This window comes from Leptidea sinapis, chromosome 22, assembly GCF_905404315.1.
Source record: "Leptidea sinapis chromosome 22, ilLepSina1.1, whole genome shotgun sequence".
In the NCBI taxonomy this organism is placed as follows: Eukaryota; Metazoa; Arthropoda; class Insecta; order Lepidoptera; family Pieridae; genus Leptidea; species Leptidea sinapis.
Window position 1 is genome coordinate 13,040,685 of NC_066286.1, and position 21,056 is coordinate 13,061,740.

The 21,056-nt window shown below is 37.5% G+C and overlaps 1 protein-coding gene across 4 annotated transcripts in view; it reads left to right on the top strand.

Moving 5' to 3' along the window:
- Nucleotides 1-21,056, top strand: part of LOC126970858 (uncharacterized) — a 69,601-nt gene that overhangs the window by 34,651 nt on the left and 13,894 nt on the right. For 2 of the 4 annotated variants that reach the window (XR_007730707.1, XR_007730708.1), the window contains exons 6-8: nt 57-148; nt 1,014-1,161; nt 2,178-4,722. Coding sequence is in view for 2 of the 4 variants with exons in the window: in XM_050817008.1 (XP_050672965.1) it covers nt 57-148; nt 1,014-1,161; nt 2,178-2,455 (518 nt within the window). In the remaining 2 variants the exon portion in view is untranslated. Of the gene's footprint in view, nt 1-56; nt 149-1,013; nt 1,162-2,177; nt 6,391-21,056 lie in introns of those variants that run through there. The other 2 variants (XM_050817008.1, XM_050817007.1) reach the window with 1 other exon arrangement.

The following is a 21,056-nucleotide window of genomic DNA, read 5'->3' on the forward strand; positions in this document are numbered from 1 at the left end:
TTATTTTTGTGAATCACAATCAATTTGTGATCTCACTTGAACGATGATGGTTCCAGCACTGCTGTCCATAGCGGCGGCAGGTCTGTTCGCTGCCCAGGGTGATGAAAGAGGATTCTATCTGACGCGAGGAGAGGCTTTCTATGTCCAGGTGAGCTGTGTTCATGTTGTATTAACAATTAATATCTGTTAGTAATAAGTTAAATGAAAAACTCCAGTCGGAGGCTCCTTTGCATAGGATGCAGGCTACATTATGGGTACCAGAACGGTGCTTATTTCTGCCTTGAAGCAGTAATGTGTAAGCATTACTGTGTTTCGGTCTGAATAGCGCCGTAACTAGTGTAATTACTAGGCAAATGAGACTTAACATTATGTCTCAAGGTGACTAGCGCAATTGTAGTGCCGCTCAAAATTTTGGGTTTTTCAACAATCATGAGCGGCACTGCTTTGTAATGTGCAGGGCGTATCAATTACCATTTGCTGAACGTCCTGCTCGTCTCGTCCCTTATTTTCATAAAAAAGCTACTTGATTCATTTAATAATTATGTGTCCCTACACATTTACATTACAATTATGAACAATGTAACAAGAGATGTCGGGGTGAACTTTGAAACCAATGTTGACCTGCAACACGTTACTTGGAAAAAAGGGCGTTACGTTACGCTCTTCACTTGTCATATCAACTGTATCAGGCTGAACGAAGTGGAACGAAATATATTATTATGAATTACATAATATGATCGACGTCATAAAGTTAATTAAAGAAAATTATATATATTATTGTACTGTGTGCATTTAATTCAATAAATATAATATTATAATTTTGAAGAATTTCAAAAAATAGCTGATAGTTCGTTAACTTTTATTTTAAATACATTTTATTTTATGTTATTATGCGAGGTTGTTTTCAATAATCCTATTTGTTTAAAAACTATATTAGTTCTTATTTTATTACAAAGAGTAGTATTGTCCCACATAGATAAATGTTTGTTTATAACTCGGTACTGGCCTGACAGATAGTTTGCATCGTGATCAACTCGGTCCTGTTCATCACGTCGGTGTACGACACGCTGTTCTCGCGGCGGGAGGGGGGCGACCCCACCGCGACGGACCAGCAGGCGCATGCGACCACTATTAACAACCCTGGCTTCAAGGAGGGGAGGGGTATGTGTACTCATTTTATTTCAAATTAGAGAACTAAACGAAAAAATCCCTCCTGTTCAGAATTATGCATTTTACAAATTAAATTTATTATAGGAAATTGCAGCTCATTACCAAGATTTTAATTCAACATTGTTGCTTCAGAATTTCACAAAAGATTAAAATTGACACGGGAACAAAACAAAAGTTAAAAAGTAAATAAATAAAAACCTCAAAAGAGTTATGAGGACAGTAGATGTATCAATCAACCTAACATACATTTTAAATGAGTAGACATTTTATGTTCATATAATGAGCGAAATTATTAATAATTAAATACAATCTATAAAATTTATCGTTTTATTACAAAATAAACAGAGATTGCTCAGTTGGCATATTAGTTCTATATGTTTATTAATTAAATTATTACTTTAACTTTAGATTTAGAGTTATGCTTAAATCAAAATTTTTGATGATGATTTTTAAACTTTTAAAATATTGCAGTAATTGATGGGAAGTGTATAATCCAGAGCTACATTCAATATTCAAATATCAATTTTTGATTTTTGCCTTGAATTATGACGTCATTGTGCACATTACTTTTAATACTTTTTTAAATACTTATTATTCGAATTATTTTACGAAGTTTGAGAACCGACTAAACACTTGAAAGCATTTACCAATTTTGTAAAATTAGTTATTATTATTAGTAATCTCTCACACACAACTCTCATGGTGTCACTAGTTAAAGGACATGCCAATTTTTCTATTATAAAGACGTCGGCATAGTTAACGAATTTATTGTACACGAACGATGTTTGATGTTTTAAAATTAGCTCTATGAATTGCTATAAATAAAATTAATTAAGTAATTATATAATACATTCACTATGTATGTGTACATGAAATGTACTTTTTGCCCTCGGCCGACCAATGCCTGCACACAAGCAAAAAAAATATATAAAAATCATCGTTGTTGATTATGATTTTTTAAATTAGATAGACACGGCTAGATACATTTTCCTCTTGTATTTTTTCAGGTATATCAATGACCGACGCTTCAGGCAAGCCGTACTCCACCAACGGCCACGGAAGTGTGGCCTCTGTCAACACCACCGGCACCACCCTGACCGGTCTGTCGGACGCCAGCACCATCACCAGGTCGCCGCTCAGGTCCTCGCTCAAGAAGCCGCGGCCCGAGCAGGGGCCCGGCGCCGGGGGCATTCACAACCCGGGCTACTCCGGACATTCGCCGCCGCTCAATAGAAACGGTAGCCAAAAGAAAGTACGGATTCAAACTCATAGTACCGAGGTGTGACCACGATCCGATAGCTACTTAACACCACACACAAGTCATGCACATTTTATTATATTAAATAATTTAACAAAGGGCAACTCCGTACTCCAACTGATTCTCGGTCATTATTAAGTTTTGATTTACATTTGATATACGATGAGATGAACACAAAATAGATCGGAGTGAACTCACTGCTGAATGAGTACCGTGACCAAGTAAGAGGCCTCAGTAGAACACATTACTGTGAATATATATGGCTTTATTTTATATAATTAATTGTAGTAGTTATCTACTTTATAATCTAGTAAGTATATATTGAAATTAAAATATCTGAGCATAGTTATAAATTAAATCATGCTTTCTGATAAAATAATCAAATCAACAATGGTTGTCAAACTCCCGAATAATTTAATGATGACTTAAATCTCATGATCTTCATTTATTGAGTTTTGCACTTTCAATATTAATTATCCGCCTCACTGAATGGCCAAAACTGCACACTCATACTGTAACTAAACATTAGCAGAGATAATTATGGACTGCCAAATACATTATATTACGTATATTTACGACCAATACGGAAGCGAGATGTGTGCATGTGTGAGTGCGACAGACATACTGGAGGTCACTGACCGAAATTCTGTGCGCGACCAGAGTATAGCTAAGAGACCCCATTTGAAGTGTCCTCATATTAAGTTAGACAATCTGATAAATATAAGATTTTGAAAGCTGCATCATTTGTGTAAATTATTTATTGTTTTATATAATATTTGTTAGCTCTAGTTGTTAAGTGTTAAGATATGTAAATGTTGTTCTGTTACATTAATTTGAGACTTTGAAATACATTTGACACATTAAATGTAGTTGTGATAGTGTCTAAAATGAAATTTAAAATTGTTTTTATGCAATATTTTCTGTATACATATACTTAGCACATGTAATACATACATTGAGAGTTTATTGGAGTCGTAGGAACTCGTCAGTTATTCTCAAGCCTCTCAACTGCGGCCTGCTAACAACTGTCTCTCTCCCAACGACTGCCAGCGACATGCCTCGTTTCTCTGTCAGACGCCTGGGGTGACTTGTCACACAGACTCATTCTTTTGTTCGTTACAATATTATGTGAACCCGGCATAAGTCGAATATCTTATTATTTTATTGTTTAATATTAAATTTTATAAGTTGCTAATTAAGTGGTTTGCTCCAAAAAATCAAAAAATTATATTTTAGCATATTACCCTCCAAAATGTATAGATAACATTTATTTTAAACATATTACCTACTTACTTATATAGCTACAATAATTATGGTTTGTTCGTGAAATTACGTTTATAAAACACCATTGTGCAATAAAAAGGATTCTCGTTTGATTTTCAAACATAAATTTTCTTATAAAAATTAAGTAGTTGTATGTATGTTACATTACTAAGATATAGTATGTACCTATATTTGTTGTTTTTTACAAAGTTTGGAACATGGTTCTTTATTGTATATAATTAAGCACAAAGTGTTGCATTTAAAGTGCAATTTAAAACTTATTCTTTTTGATTTGTCCGGATTTTGTTTTGTTTCGAATTTATTTTTGCAATATAGATGTTAGGTATTGATAATATTTTATGTGTGACTACGAATACATTATTATTATTTTACGACGTGATTCTGAATTGATAGAAAAACAATCATAATAAAAATAATCATTAATGTTTCATTTATGAGATGTTAACATTTAATATTAAGCATTTTACTATGGGGTTGTAATGTTTGATGTAATACATGTCATAACATGTGGTATGTTACCAGAACGGACAAACTTGATTTATTTATGAAATGTATTACAATATTTTCACAGAATATTTTGTAGTAGTCTCGTAGACATACCTAGGTATACCATAAACCGCACAATACAAACATACCTACACCATGGACTTGTCATATGTACCGGGATAATAACTGCTATATAAAAAAATATTTGAGCCGTACTTTATAGTGAGTATAATTATTATAGTTAAATTTTTCTTTGCGTAAAATATAGTTTAGCGTCATTATCTATAATTATTTAATTTTTTGTGAAGGGTCTTCTGTGGAATACTAAGAATAATAGCACAAATATGAGGTGAATATCCTCCGCATTATCCCGTTAAAGTATCTGGTAGGTAATAACACCTTCTGTGTTAGTAAGTCTTTTGTGGAGCGATGTATATGCTTTTACAACAGGATCCCAGAAAATGTTCAAAACAAAAGTATTACGTTATTCAAAAGAATTGTTAAAAAACGTTTGTGTGGTAAAGGTTACTATAACATAAATGACTTTCTTAATGATACCACAGACTGGGAATGGAGCGACCGCCCTCAGGCTATTAAATAATAAGTTTAATTGTACAATGTTACTTTGTAAATGTTACTTTAATTGTAAAACATATTTTTGATGAAAAAAAAGCTGAGTTTGTTGCGCCCATTCTTCTCAATTTCAATAAGTGATTTCACATCCTATTTTGAATAAAAATATTTGAAATTGAATTTGTGCCTATGTTGGGTCAACTGGCGATCTTTTTCACTGAATACATTGCAGGTGCTCTGCAGAGATCAGAACTTAATTAGTTTAACAGACTTCCTAGGTGTGGGACCCGCTGGAGTATACAATTTAAACATATATTATTTCTCCCAACAACAACAAAGTTTATATTCTCATCCTTATATATGATTTACGTAAATTTTATATTAGGTGTTCCAACACAAATTATTTTATACATTTTGTTTTCTTCTCATTTCACATATAAAGGTGGAATTTAATTCAGTGAACCACATTGGAGATCAACCGCCATGACACATCAAAGGTTTACCAACGAATAAGAAGAAAAAGAATATGAAATAAACCGGGAGATAATATTATATCTTACTCTATAATTAGTTCGAGACTTCTAACAAAGTTTCAAAAACCCCTTAGAATAAATAAATGTAGTAACTTCAATTATTATTGGTCAATTTTTCTTATGAACTACACTAAATAACTACATTACACAAAAGAACGCAATACAGGTGTTCATAGTAGCTGTCCTTGTTAGCCTCTGTGCAAGGCACTGTGATAAATTGGTTTAATTTAATTAATTATAAATATAGTTATTCAAAGCATTCATTCCTGTTAGTATGATAAGTCCATGATAATATAATGAATGACAGCCACAGTATAGAAAAGATTATCATCAAGAACCAATAATGTTTCAGCAATGTGTCGATGAAAGGTATTTAATACGAGGTTTTCAACTTTAACTGTTTCCAAACATATTTGTTTAAAGAATCCCACCAGAGTAAGTCCACATGAAAATGTATGTAATTAATAATAATGTAAAGTTGACTGAGGGTTATATGGCGACAATATGTACAATAATATTATACAAATCAAATTATGTCATAAAATTATGTAACAATTTAAAAGTGGTCCAGTTTGGTTTCGGTAAATCCTGACCCGGACTCAACATTAGAGAACCTTCCTTTTGAGTTATCGTATATGTTGTTAGCAACGGCTGACTTAACTCAACAATTGACTAATTTGATTAATTGGCCATCACTCTAATGTCATCGTGTATATATTGAATCATTTTTGATTGTATATTTTATATATACAATTATAGGTAGTAAATATAGAAATATATTTAAGAATAAATATTTATAGAACAATTAGGAATGTGCCTTTGTATTAACTTAGATTAGTTTTAATGTTCCGTCCACCTGATCTTAATTTTTACTTGGATTTCGATATTACATACATGTATATACATATATATTTTTATTAAGTATTAATACTTTACAAAGTTTTTAAAATTGCAAAGCATTATGTTGAGAACTTATTGTTAATATGATTTGTAAGATTTAAAATAAATTGTATGATTTATAGCTCCGTCCATTTATGTTTATTTTTGACGTTTTGTTTGTCATTACAAAATAAATTCAGTGTGACATTCGTGTTTTTTTATAACCTGCTGCCAGAATTTCTCAATAATTATATTTGAAATGAAATAAATAACTAATGCTACTGCCTGGTTACATTATCTCTGGACATAACGTCGGTGACGTCACATCGTCGCTTTGTTACGGTGTGCAAAACAAGAATCACTAATTAATAATATCCTAATATTATTAATAAATAAACTACGATTTCTTTCTGTATTTTTGACTAATGTAAAGGTGTTGTAATGCTGATTATAATTTTTTAAATGATGAAAAACCAACGAAAATATCTAGGTTAATTTCAAAGAGTAGGTATTATTATTTTTCTGACATAACTTTTATAGCGACACAGAACAACAGAAACTACAAAAGTATTAAGGACAAAAGTTAAAACAAAAATGAAAACTTCAAAAACAATGTGATAGCACGAAAATATCACGACATGTAAGGGGAGGTAATGAAAGTGGAAACAAAGTCCAAAGTAATGTTGCTGTGTAGTAGTTTCGTACGGTGTAATGTAACGTACTGGATGGTGGTGCGGAAATATTCAAAAATTAAAAGTAGGCAATGTAAGTACCTATATACTTTAATCGGGATATATTTGTCCTTCGATTCACCACCAAGCTTACTACAAGCGCCATCTCTGTGGCCTATAGAAGCGGTATAGAAGATACTGAAGGACGAGTAGAAAATACATATATTCCGCGCAATCAGTGGATCCTCGACAACCGAGTACCTTTGCGTTCCACGCAGTCAATTGGTTCGAGCTGTTTCCGTTATGCACCAGCCTCTGGGCTGGATGTTGTGTTGTAATGCTGATTTCTCGTGCATTTGACTGTTTGCACCCGGAGTTACTTTTAGCTAAACGGTATCGATACGGTTTTTCAAGGAACGCGTGTAACTGGTTTAGAAAATTTCTTGCAGATAGACAGCAAATGGTGGTCATTGAAGGGAAAAATAGTGATAAGAGTTTCTCAACCTTAAGACCGCTGGAAAGAGGCGTGCCGCAGGGCTTTCTATTAAGCCCTATTTTATTCACCATATTTACAGCTGACTTACACAATAATAAAAAAAAGAATAAGGACATAAATACAAAGAAGGATCTAAGCAGATTATATAAAGAAACTAACAAAGCAATAAAAAAAGATTACCAGCAAACACTGGCAAGGGAAAATAACAAAAAACATAAACAAATTTAGAAGCACGAAAAGAGCATTTAAAGAACTGAAAAATAAGAAAATATGGATACAAAAACTAGAAAGCCAATCTAAAGAAACCAAAACAAGACAAGATATTATGCATCAAGCTAGTACTTATTACTGAGAACTCTATAAAAGAAAAGACGACGAAATTGTGGAATTCAATGAAAGATACCAAGCTGAAAGCATCCAATTAATTAGACCTATAGATGAAAAAGAAATTTATGCACAGCTGAAACAACTAAAACCAGATAAAAGCCCAGGTCGAGATGGGATAACCAATGAAATCATTAAATTAGGTGCACCAGTATTACTTAAACACCTAACAAAATTGTTTAATATGATTCTTGAAGCTGAATCTTTCCCCAATCAATGGTGTAAGTCGGATATTGTACTGCTATACAAAAAAGGAAACCCATTGGACATCACCAATTACAGACCAATCAGTTTACTGGCAAGTTTATATAAGCTTTTTGCATCTGTCATTCTCAAACGCATAACATACGAAATTGACATTGCACAACCCAGGGAACAAGCAGGCTTCCGTTCTGGCTTTAGTACAATTGACCACATACATGCATTGGAACAAATAATCGAAAAGTACCAATAATTAAAAAAACCTCTGTACTTAGGTTTTATCGACTATACCAAAGCATTCGATAGCATAAGCCACAGCTCTATATGGAAGTCACTAAGCAGTTTGAACATCAACGCAAAGTATATTAATATCATAAAACATATTTACAGTAACTGTATTAGTAATGTTCGACTAGAATCGAGGAGTGAAGCAATATGCATTGAAAGAGGAGTGAGACAGGGTGACCCCCTGTCACCTAAGCTATTTATTGCTGTGTTAGAAAACATATTCCAAAATATAGACTGGAAAGCCAAAGGACTAAAAGTTAACAACAGCTATTTAAGTCATCTCAGGTTTGCTGATGATATAGTTATCCTGTCTGAAACATCCAAAGATCTATGCGAAATGCTATGCACACTTGATTAAGAAAGCTCAAAATTTGGATTACAAATGAATGCTACCAAAACCAAAATAATGACAAACAGCATCAAATTACCCATCAGAGTCAAAGAAAACAGTATAGAATATGTTAACAGCTACATCTACCTGGGTAAGCAGGTATCATTTAATAAAACAAATAACGAAGACGAAGTCTAACGCAGAACAAAAATAACCTGGAAAAAATTCTGGTCGCTCAAGGAAATCTTAAAAGGAGACTATTCGCTGAATTTGAAAAAAACAGTATTTGATACCTGCATAATACCCTGTTTGTTATATGGCTGTCAAACATGGGTATTCACGACAAGAGCTAAATAGAAGACCAGGACAACACAAAGAGCCATGGAGCGAAGCATATTAAAAATAAGGAAAATACACAAAGTCAGAAGTGAAGAAATTAGACAAAAAACTAAGGTAACTGATGCCCTCATCCAAGCCCTTAAATTGAAATGGCAATGGGCTGGTCACGTAACTCGCTATAAAGACAGCAGGTGGACACTCAGAAACACGCAGTGGAAGGGACCTACAGGAAAACGACGAATAGGCAGACCGAAAAGTAGGTGGCCTGATGAAGTAATGGAAATAGCCGGGAACGACTGGCAAATAACGGGTAAAGACAGAGACGCGTGGAAAAAGTTGGAGGAGGCCTTCACCCGAGGAGGAGTTCATATCCAAATAAATAAATAACCCATACAAATAAGTAACACGTACTAACATATAGATATTAAGAAAAATATAAACTAACACTAAATAACAACATTTGAAATGTACATATATTATGGATATGAAATAAAAAAAAGGCTTTATTATTATTACACAATAATATTAAACATTGCAAATACCTTCTTTATGCAGACGATACACAGTTGTAGTTACTACTCTTTTGATAAAAAAAAGATACTATAGAGTCTATTAATAAAATTAACGACGATTTTAGAAATATCTAGGTACACATGGTCGGAGAATAACAGCCTGGTCCTAAACATTACAAAATCTCAAATGATAGTCCTAAGAACGAAAACCCAAATTAATGCAGTGTTGGAAAGTAGCCTGGGCATAAAAATTGACAACGTGCTCTTAGAAAGGGTAACGTCCGCACGTAACCTTGGAGTTCTACTGGATGGTGAACAAAAGTTTGTGGAACACATGAATACTAAAATTAGAACAGCTTTTTTTAAATTAAAGACCTCGTATCAAATTAGAAACTGTCTTAAAGAAGATTTGCGTTTACTTCTGTGCGAGACTGTGGTACTATTGCAGTTCAATTACTGTAGCTCCGTCTATGGGCCGAGGTTGACCGCTAGCGCAGAGAGGGCAATACAAAGAGTGCAAAACTCATGTGTACGCTTTTGTTTCAACATACCCAGGAAAGCATATATAACTCCCTACTTGAATAGCAAGAGCATCCTGAACATGAGTGCAAGAAGACAACTTCACTATTCTTGTTTAACTCAAAAGGTTATTTGGAACAAGAAGACTGAATATTTATTTGAAAAGCTCCATTGGGTTAAAGATTTTAACGTACAACACATCTTGCGTGCAAACAGACAACTCGGCCTGATAATCCCTAAGCACAAAACAGCTCGGTTTAGGGGATGTTTCAGATTCTCTGCAGCAAAAATATGGAATTACTTACCTCCTCCTCTAAAGAAACATGAGTATCGAGACCTTTAAAAAAATACTGTTTTGCTCTACTAAAAAACAACTTGCTGCGGAGAAATTGAACCACTTCCACTGGCAATATCTTTCTCTAAAAGATTTTTTCTGTGTACGGACATAAACACACGCTCACACTCACGCACATACGCAAACACACACATACATACACACTCACACACCAACACTTATATACACTTGCAAGGGTAATCAGAACACTTTTTTTTTTCTAATATTACATTTTATAAAAAAAAAGATAGCTTATGTACTTAGTTAATCGGGGAGCCACAATACATCAACTCCAGCTCAACACCTCAGGGAGGAGGGCAAGGCTGAAAAACGGCGCTGCATGGAAACATAAATCCATGATTCCATGTCAGGTGAAGCTGAGCCTTTTCCTTTTGCCTTATGTTTCATCGCGTATCCTAATTGTTATTTTTATATTTGTAATGATTTGTATGGCAATAAAGAATTTAATATTATTATTTTTGAAATACAAAATAGCCGCTGCGCAAATTTATGATTTCAACAATATTGATATCGTATCCGAGGTTCTTGAGGGTGCATAGAACGAATTTGGGATAATTTTTTAAATCCGAGATGGCCACCGTGCAATATTATGATTTTAATGATTAAAGTATGACGCAAAAAAGACCCAAATAATTTTATATTAACCAGTAAGTACATATAAAAGGTACCGCAATTACTGCAACTGTTTAGGACAAAACTTAAAATACTTACAAATATGAACAAAATGAATTTATTGAATATCGCAAAAACATGAAAAATAATTCTATAAGTTTATTGATAAACATCGAAAATAACTGTGACAACTCCGCTAATCAATCAATATTTTGCTTCGGTAGGTTTTTTATTTTTATATGAGAGGGGGCAAACGGGCACGAGGCTCACAGGATGGGGAGAGGTGAGGCAACCACCCATGGACATCCGCAACAACAGGTGTGTCAAGAAATGCGTTGCCGGCCTTTAAGGTGGGAGTATGCTTTTTTCTTGAAGGTCCCTAAGTCGTATCTGTTCGAGAAGACCGCTGCCGGTAGTTGATTCCACAAAGTGGCTGTGCGAGGCAAGAAATTTCAAACAAAACGCGCGGTTGCGGAATGCCAGACGTCTACGTGATGCGGATGGTACTTTGCACGTAATGTCCGGTGGTGGAATTCGGCCGCTGGAATCAACCCGAACAACTCCTCTGAGCACTCTCCGTGATAAATGCGGTAGAAGATGCAGAGAGAGCCCACATCTCTACGCAATGCTAGAGAATCAAGCTGATCGGAGATGACTTGATCGTCGATTATTCGAGCCGCTCTTCGTTGTATGCGGTCAAATGGAAGAAGCTGGTACTGGGGAGCACCCGCCCAGAGGTGAGAACAATACTCCATGTGAGGCCGAATTTGCGCCTTATAAAGTTGCAGGCGGTGGCTTTTAGTGAAGTACTGTCTCGCCTTACTGAGTACACCAAGCTTTTTTGAGGCCAGTTTGGCCTTCTCTTCCAAGTGACCACGGAACTCAACGTCGCTCGATGTATCGACGCCAAGTATGCCAATACAGGCTGTGGCAGTTAGAGGAGTGATCTCGAATCAAGGGGATACAACAAAGGGAGACTTTTTAGTGGTGAAACTTGTGTCTTCTTGGGGTTGAATTGGACTAAATTTTGTTGGTCCCATTCTGAGACTTTGCAAAGCATGGTCTCGATTTCAGACACAAGTTTGTTCCGGTTCTCGTCGACGCTATCCCGGGACATGTTGGCACGGCCGGTGTAGGAAGCATACCCTGTGCTATCGTCTGCATAGCAATGAATATTGCTGATTTGCAGCATATAATTTATATGCAGAAGAAACAGCGTAGAGGATAGCACGCAGCCTTGCGGGACACCAGCGTTTATGGGTTTTAAGTCGGAGCATGCACCGTTGATTACAATTTTGATGCTCCGATCAGCCAAAAAGCTAGTGACCCATTTGCACAACTTCTCAGGAAGCCCATAGGATGGCAGTTTCACTATAATCGCTTTATGCCACACCCGATCGAAGGCCTTCGTTATGTCCAAACTCACCGCCAACGCCTCTGCCTTCGACTCAACCGCTTGCACCCATTTATGGGTGAGGTATGCAAGAAGATCACCAGCTGAGCGACCCTGACGGAAACCGTACTGGCAGTCGCTGATCAGCTGGTGCCCCTCTAGGTATCCCAAGAGCTGGCGGTTGATGATCGACTCCATTACTTTGGAGAAAATGGAGGTAATGGCAATGGGGCGGTAGTTGGACGGATCTGAGCGTACACCTTTCTAAGGGATCGGGTGCACTAAAGCCGCCTTCCATAATTTCGGGACTACGCCTGATAAGTAGGAGAGCCGGAAAAGACGGGTAAGGACCGGCGCCAGTTCCGGAGCACATGTCCACAGAACTATCGGGGGAATGCTATCGGGCCCGCTCGATTTGTGAATGTCCAAGGTGAGAAGCGCCTTAAGCACGGCGCTATACCGGATTTTTACCTCCGGCATGTATAACTCGCACAGCGGAATATGCGGTGGTGGTGCACCTTGGTCATCTAGAGTCGAGTTGGACGCGAAGAGGGAGCCCAGGAGATCAGCTTTCTCTTTCGCGTCATGGGCCAGCGATTCATCATCCCTATGCAGTGGCGGAATTGCTGGCTGGCAGAAGTTTCCTTGGACAGCCTTGGCGAGCGACCAGAACGCACGAGTTCCCGAGGGAAGGCGTGCAAGTCTCTCGCCAATTCTGCTAATGTGCTTCGACTTCGCCTCAGCAACTCTTTTGAAGGACCTAGAGGCATGATTGAAGTATTTTTAAGTTCACTGGAATTCACATCCTTAGATACCACCGCATTGACCCAAGCCTGATAGCACTCCTGCTCTCAGCGAGAGGCCATTTTGCAGGAGCGGTAAAACCATGGTTGGGACCTGCCACCGATAGGCACAGAGGAGGATGGAATTAAGAGTTCCCTAACTTGCAGTACCACATCAGCAACAGCGTCAGCAGCGGCATCTGGATCTCTCAACGAAAAACAGATCTGCCTCCACGAGTAGGATGCAAAAAAGCACCGCATCTCGTCGCACTCTACTGACCTATGGTGCCACACTAAGAAGCGGGGCCGTGTTAGGCGCGTGATCGGCACGGTGCTCCGGACCAGGCATTGGACCGACGATCCCAAAGGAGGGTCAACGGAAACTAGGTCTTCTTCTTCGTCGTCACACTCTTGACAGAGCGGTCGTGATCATCACGAAGTGGAATATTTTGGGGCAGATGTGATGCGCTCCACGAAACGGAACTAGGTAGCCGTCCGGATGTGAGGTCAACAGAAGGTCCAACAGTGAAGGTGTATGATCTCTCACATCTGGGATTCGCGTTGGCGCAATAACCAGTTGCGTCAGACCATATGCTAAGGCGAAGTCGTGAACAGATCTCCCTGCATGATCGGTGGTACGTGAGCCTAGCCATTCGGCGTGGTGGGCGTTAAAATTTCCAAGAAACACGATCTCTGCAGTGGGGATCTGCTCCAACACGGAATCTGGAGCCATTTGCATGTGTTCGAGGAGCCGGTCAGTCTCTGCGTTACCGCTATGGGACCTATACAGGCATGCGTAGATTCGCGGATGGTCATCGCAGTCTACACGCAGCCAGATGATGGCTATCCTACAGCCTAAGGACATGACCTATGACATAGGTCATGTCCTTCAAGAAAACTCAGGCGTCGAGAACAGACATCCTCCCTGACGTAAACGCACACGCCTGCCCGTGGTATAAAGCAGTGTTCCAAATTATACCCCGGGTATGAAAGGTAAGATGAAACAGCCAGAAAGGATATCTGTGTCTTGGTTAAAAAGAGCAGGGCCGGCTTCGCCGTCTCCATGTGAAAGTGGACGGCATTTAAATTTGAGCGAAGCCCCCTGATGTTGCAAAAGTCCACAGCGAGTGTGGAGGAGGGTGGTTTGAGCCTCCTGCTCTGTTTGCCCCGAGTCAGTGCAGATTTGCCCGCTCCAGATTACGCGGGGCAGTCTGGGCAACCACTATTAGGTACAGGCCCTAATTGTGGACGCCCAGGGATGGATTCTCCAGGGCTGCATAGCCTGGTACCGTCCTGGAGTAGTCTATTTTTAGTCCGTGCTGCCATTTATATTTGGGAGGGGGGTGTGGGCCTCCGGATACCCCACTTACCGGACGAAACACAGCGGCATAGCCGCTATTTCACGCCGGTTTCGTGTGGGGGAGTGGTATTTCTCCGGGCGTGCCACCCAATTCGGTTGTGTCCGTGAGGACCCAACATGGCACTACCACTCCGAAATCCCTCGCAGAAAATATTCTACAAAAAAATAAATAAAAGTTAAATGGAATTAGCATCTACTTACGTTCATGGAAATGCAACCCGAGATTCTTTTGAATTACTTTCCACCGATTCAAATAAATAAAAAATATAATCAAATCACTAAATGATACTCATTCTACGGGATGAGACGGTATTTCTGGCATTTTTCTTAAGAAGGTTGCCGATATTATATCAGACCCGATTAGTTATATTTGTAATTTATGCATATCATCAGGAGTCCTAAGTCACTAAAATTGTCAATAATCACACCAATTTTTAAAACTGGAGACAAGTATTGTATTTTCATACTATAGATCGATTTCTCTCTTACTAGTATTCTCAAAAATCATCGAAAAAGTAATAAACCTTCGAATAGTTAGCTTTTTAAAACAACAGGAATTTTTCTCTAGTAATCAGTTAAAGGGTTTCCGCGAAAAAATGTCAGCAAAAAAAAATAGCAAATGCTATTGAAGATCTTATAAACTATGTAGCACAAAAACTTGAAAGAAAAAGAAAATGTTTAGCAATATTATTAGACTTGGCAAGGGCATTTGATAGTGTTTCTATACTTATACTCATCTGAAAGTTATAAAAATGTAGGCATTGGAGGATTACAACTTTTGTTGTTGAAATCGTATCTAACTGGGAGAACTAAAAAGTTGATATGAATGAAATAATTAGTGACCCAACTGACATTAATTATTTACATTAATTTTGGCATGCCACAAGCGTCAGTACTCGGCCCTACCCTGTTTTTAATTTACTTTCTTATAAATTGATTCATATTCGTGGGACGACCTGAGGAATATCAGCAAAGTTTTTTTTTATGGAATAGGAGGACAAACGAGCGTACCACATTGTCTTGCAACACCAGAGGAATCACAAGAGCGTTACCGGTCTTTAAGGTGTACGCGCTTTTTTTAAAGGTACCCATGTCGTATCGTCCCGGAAACACCGCACAAGAAACTTATTCCACAGCTTTGTAGTACGAGGAAGAAAGCTCCTTGAAAACCGCACTGTGGAGGACCGCCACACATCCATATGGTGGGGATGATATCCTAACTTGTAGCGTGTCGTGCGAAGGTGGAATTCGGCGGCAGGAATCAGGTTAAACAGCTCTTCGGAACACTCCCCGTGATAAATAAGTAATAGTAGAAAAACGGGATAGAAAAACTTCAATAATCTATTTGTAAGTCATTTAAGTATGAATCTATATTTTCCCTTTTTAAATTATTATAATATTTAAAAATCATTCAGTGGATGTAATCAAAAGATATTGACAATCAACTTACCATTTTTGACCGCAATCAAAGTTTGAATGGTATTCACATGTTTCGTATGTATTAATGAAGCACAGTGCTGTTTAGATTTTAAAACAATTTTGTAATGAACTTATATGTTAAAGATCAGTGTGAAGTGGACATTTAATTGTTAATTGTTAAAACCAATAACATAACAGAAGAACGATCTCCAATCACTGCATTATACAAGTACCCTCATCTTTTTTTGTGATTTCAACACGAAGTAATCTCAACAAAGAGTATATATCGGAGCATTTATTAATGTGCACATCATATTAATATTAATATTTTATTTAGTAGGGCAGCATTTATAACTGTGCTTAGATAAAAAATTAAAGTTATAAAAATGAAGGTGTGTGATGGCTGTAGAAAATCAGTTTTAGCCAACGAAAGTATTTGCTGTAGTGGATATAAAAATATTTTTCATCATTCATGCGTCAATATTGCAAAAGTAAATTACAAAAAATTGTCTAAAGAAAACAAAGCTGCATGGAAATGCCCTGCGTGTAAGATTTCATCAAAACGACTTGGAGACAATAGTGAAACCCCTGTACGGAGTCAAAAACAATGCACCAACGAGGACTCGGAAGAAGAAGAATGTCAACCCACAATTGATCAAGGCCTATGATCTTATTCGAACTGAGATTAGGAAAACGCCAAAAGCCGAAGTACCGAGAATAATACGAGATATACTGTCAACCGAAATAATGCCTCTTAAAAGTGAAATAACAACTTTGACAGAGGCAGTAAATTTTGCCGCTATCAAGTATGATGAAATGAAGTCGCTCGTATAAAAAAGGGATTCTGAAGTCAAAGAATGGTGATTGGTCGTCCTTTCTGACATACACTTTACCATAGGCTGTCCAGCAATATTTGTAAAGTCCAGATCGGGTTAGGTCTCGGGCGAGGAAGTGTAGACGGGACCCCCTAGGGGTTAAATGTTCAGAGAGGAAAATGGGAGTATCCTCATTGGTTTTAATACCCAGTTGTTTGCAGGATAGTTTGGACTTATGCTTTATGTTGTATGCCTTACCCAATTTCAGGACTTCCGCCTTCAACATGGTCGAACTGGTTTCCACTATTATAGGTGCGTTACGTTGTTCGTTGCTCTTAGTATGTGATCTATATATATCCTTTATATCAGATTTGGAAATGTTGCAGTCGAAGTTGCGGGTGAGACACATTATCATTTCGATGAGGTCATCCTTAAGTTCATTGCTTCGCCTGGGCACATTCTTTACGATGAAATTCGTTTTGCGGTTTCCTATCTGGATTTCCTCAATTTTTGTCTCAAGCATAGAAATACATTTTTTGTCTTCTTTGGCTTCCCTCTCTAATAGATTAATTTTCTTATGGAGCTCTTCGTTCTGCCCAGTCAAAAATGCAATAGAGTTTTCTATGCTGACGTTGGACTGTTTAATTTCTTTAAGGGTTATATTTATCTGCTGAACCTCTCTACCGTGCTGTTTTGTAAATGTATTCAGCATTTGTCGCATTTCTCGCTTCAATTCATCCAGCTGATTACTGATAGAGTCATCCATTTTATCCCTAGTTCTCTTGCGGTTCAAGTCATAATTAGGTGGTGTCTTGTTGACTTTCCCCATCAAGTTAATATCCGTATCTGATAGTGATTTATCCATATTAGGTGTTGAAAATTTAAGATTTTCGTCAAAAGTTATAGTTGATGGTGTAGATCGTTCACATCTAGGCATTTTATAATTTACTTTTATAAGTAAGCAGCATCAGCAGAATTAAAGCAAAAACGTAAAAAGATTAAGAAAAAAAAAATCAAAAACACACAGGAAAGTCTTGTGGCTGGACCGGACGCGATCTCAGGTCTTGTGCTTTGCATTCACGATGTTATACCACTCCGCCACGACAACGCTATTTGCTTGATTGAAATTATAGATAAGTTGATACGTTGAATTTACTTCCTTGAGTCAACAGCTGTTTTTATGACCATATAAGGTAAAAAGTGTGTTTCAGTGCACAGAAAGATGAGTCACAACACGGTGATTGATAACTTGCGTTTACCAATGTTCGAATGATTTTCAAAACGATTGCTTGTTGCACCACTTAATATTGTCACCACTAATTCTACTTTTCACAGTTAATTGATCTGATAACGATGTAAAATATGTGTCTGAAAATTAGTAATCACGGACTTTATAATTTTAGAAGTAACGAGCACAGTGTGTACGTCTGATCCGCTGGTGGGCGCGGAGGGGAATTGACTCCACTGTTTCTTTTTCTCATTGTACCAATATACCGACCCATGAATATAACAATATGTCACTTAATACCATCAACTTTACAGAAAGAGAGGTCCTAAAAAAACTGAAAGGCTTGAATTTTAATAAAGGATGTGGGCCTGATAACATTCCACCAGTTTTTATCAAAAGATGTGCTATCGGTCTTTCATATCCACTAACGATAATTTTCAATAAATCTCTCGAAACAAGCACATTCCCGGAAGAATGGAAAAAAGGCTCGCATTGTACCCATTTATAAAAAGGGTGAGATTAACAATGTCGAAAATTATAGACCAATTTCAGTTTTAAGTACATTTTCAAAATTATAAGAATCTCTAATTTGCCCAGTATTAATGTCACACTGCAAAAAATACCTCAATGATAAGCAGCATGGTTTTAGATGTGGTAGATCTGTAGAATCTAATCTGTTTTATTATATTAATAACATCGCACAAGCCATGGACAATGAACGACAAATTGATAGCATATACAAAGACTTTTCCAGTGCTTTCTACAAAGTGAACCATAAAATCCTTCTCTCCAAACTTGATAAACAATATGGCATTGGAGGAAACTTATTGATATGGTTAGAATCATATCTTACAAATAGGTATCAATTTGTTTCTACTAACGGCGAGTCTTCGTCCAAATTTATTGCTTATTCTGGAGTACCTCAGGGATCTAACCTCGGACCTCTGCTTTTTACATTATTTATAAATGATATAAGTTCATGCATTAAACACTCAGAGTATTCATTATACGCCGATGATATGAAACTATATAGAATAATCCAAACAGAGGACGATGTTATGTTACTTCAACAAGACTTATACCGAATTCAAGTATGGTTGATATAGATAAAATGATTATAAATGTTTCCAAGTGCCATCACATATCATTTACCAGAAAACGGTCCTCACTTCAAACAACTTATAGTTTAAATAATGTAAATTTAAGAAAAGTAGAAGAGGTCAGAGATTGGGGTGTAATTTTAGATTGTAAACTGAACTTCATTCCACATTACAATAAAATAATTTCTAAAGGTGCTCAGATATACGGCTTTATATGGCGAGTGACAAGTGACAAGAGTAAAATTATTTTATATAATGCACTCGTGCGGAACATTCTCGAATTTGGCAGCACAATATGGAATCCATACTATTCGGTACATAGTGACCGAATCGAGAGGATTAATCGTACGTTTACTCGACATCTGTGTTAAAACAATAAAAACATAAGCAATAGAAGTGATTATTATAGCAGGTTACAATTCTTCAATTTACAAAAATTAGCAGCTCGTCGGCGTATGCTTGACATTACATATCTGTACAAAATTGTAAGTTGTAGTAAGTTGTTCAAGTACCTCAACGTAATACTCGAAATAAAACAATTTTTTTCTATTTACCGGTTACGAGAACTAATATTGGACGGAATACACCTATGTATAGGATTTGTGCCACATATAACTCTATAATTTTAAATAATGCTGATTTAGATCTCTTCAACGACAATTTAGCGGATCTCAAACGACAATTACTTGCAATTGATTAATATTTTCATAAGATTTTCTTATATATATTAATAAATTGTTAATTTCTATCATATTTGGTAATAAGTTTCATTTAATTTACTAGCATTTTGTTTTCATTTTTAAGTCTTGTTTTTGCCAATTGTAAATATCTATTATGAAATGCTGTGAATGCCTTTAAGTAATAGATATACTAGACTATATTGTGTAAACAAATGTCATGTATACCTATTGTTGGTGTTCCAATAAATAAATAAATAAATGCAGTAGAAGACACACAATGAAGCGACGTCTCCACGCAACGCCAAGTGATCCAGCCGTTCACAGAGCACTGTGTCCCCGACAATTCAAGCTGCTCTGCGTTGCACGCGGTCAAATGGATCGAGCTGATACCATTTTTTTTATGGAATAGGAACAAACGAGCGTACGGGTCACCTGTTGTTAAGCGATCACCGCCGCCCACAATCTCTTGCAACACCATGGCGCCAGACCAGAGATGACAGCAATACTCCATGTGTGGCCGGACCTGCGCTTTGTAGAGCGCTAGACTGTGGGCCGGCTTGAAGTATTGACGTGCTCTATTAATGATCCCCAGCTTCTTCGAAGCCAATTTGGCTTTGCCCTCCAGATGGCAACGGAATAGGCAATCGCTCGAGATTTCGAGACCCAGTATTCCGATACTACGCGAGGCTTTGAGGGAAGTGTTGTCGAAGAGCGGTGATACGGCATATGGGGTTCTTTTAGTGGTAAACGCGCAAACATGAGTCTTCTGGGGATAAAAATGGACAAGGTTCAATTTACCCCATTCCGCGACCTTCTCAACAGAGGACTCGGTAGAAGACACAAGTTTCTCCCGGCACTGGTCGACGATTTCCCGAGAGAGACCTACATGGCCCGAGTATACGGCATCACCAGTGCTGTCATCTGCATAGCAATGTATGTTGGAGGTGTTCAACATATCATTGAAATGCAGAAGAAACAGCGTGGGAGATAGCACACAGCCTTGGGGCACTCCAGCGTTCACGGGCTTGGGATTCGAGTAATAACCGTCGACAACGACCTGTAAGCTGCGCCCAGTGAGGAAGCTGGAGGTCCACTTGCAAAAGCTCTCGGGAAGCCCTAATGATGGAAGTTTTGAGAGGAGCGCCTTGTGCCATACACGATCAAAGGCCTTCGCTATATCCAGGCCAACTGCCAGGCCTTCCCCCTAGCTTTCAATAGGCGCCGCCCACCTATGTGCTAGGTATACCAGAAGATCGCCAGTCGACCGACCATGTAGAAAGCCGTGCTATAAGACCGTTTACGGAAACGACTATTGGGACAATTATTGTTGAATCAACATCCCACATGTCAGTAACCTCATGTGCTAAGTCTAGGTACTTCGACAATTT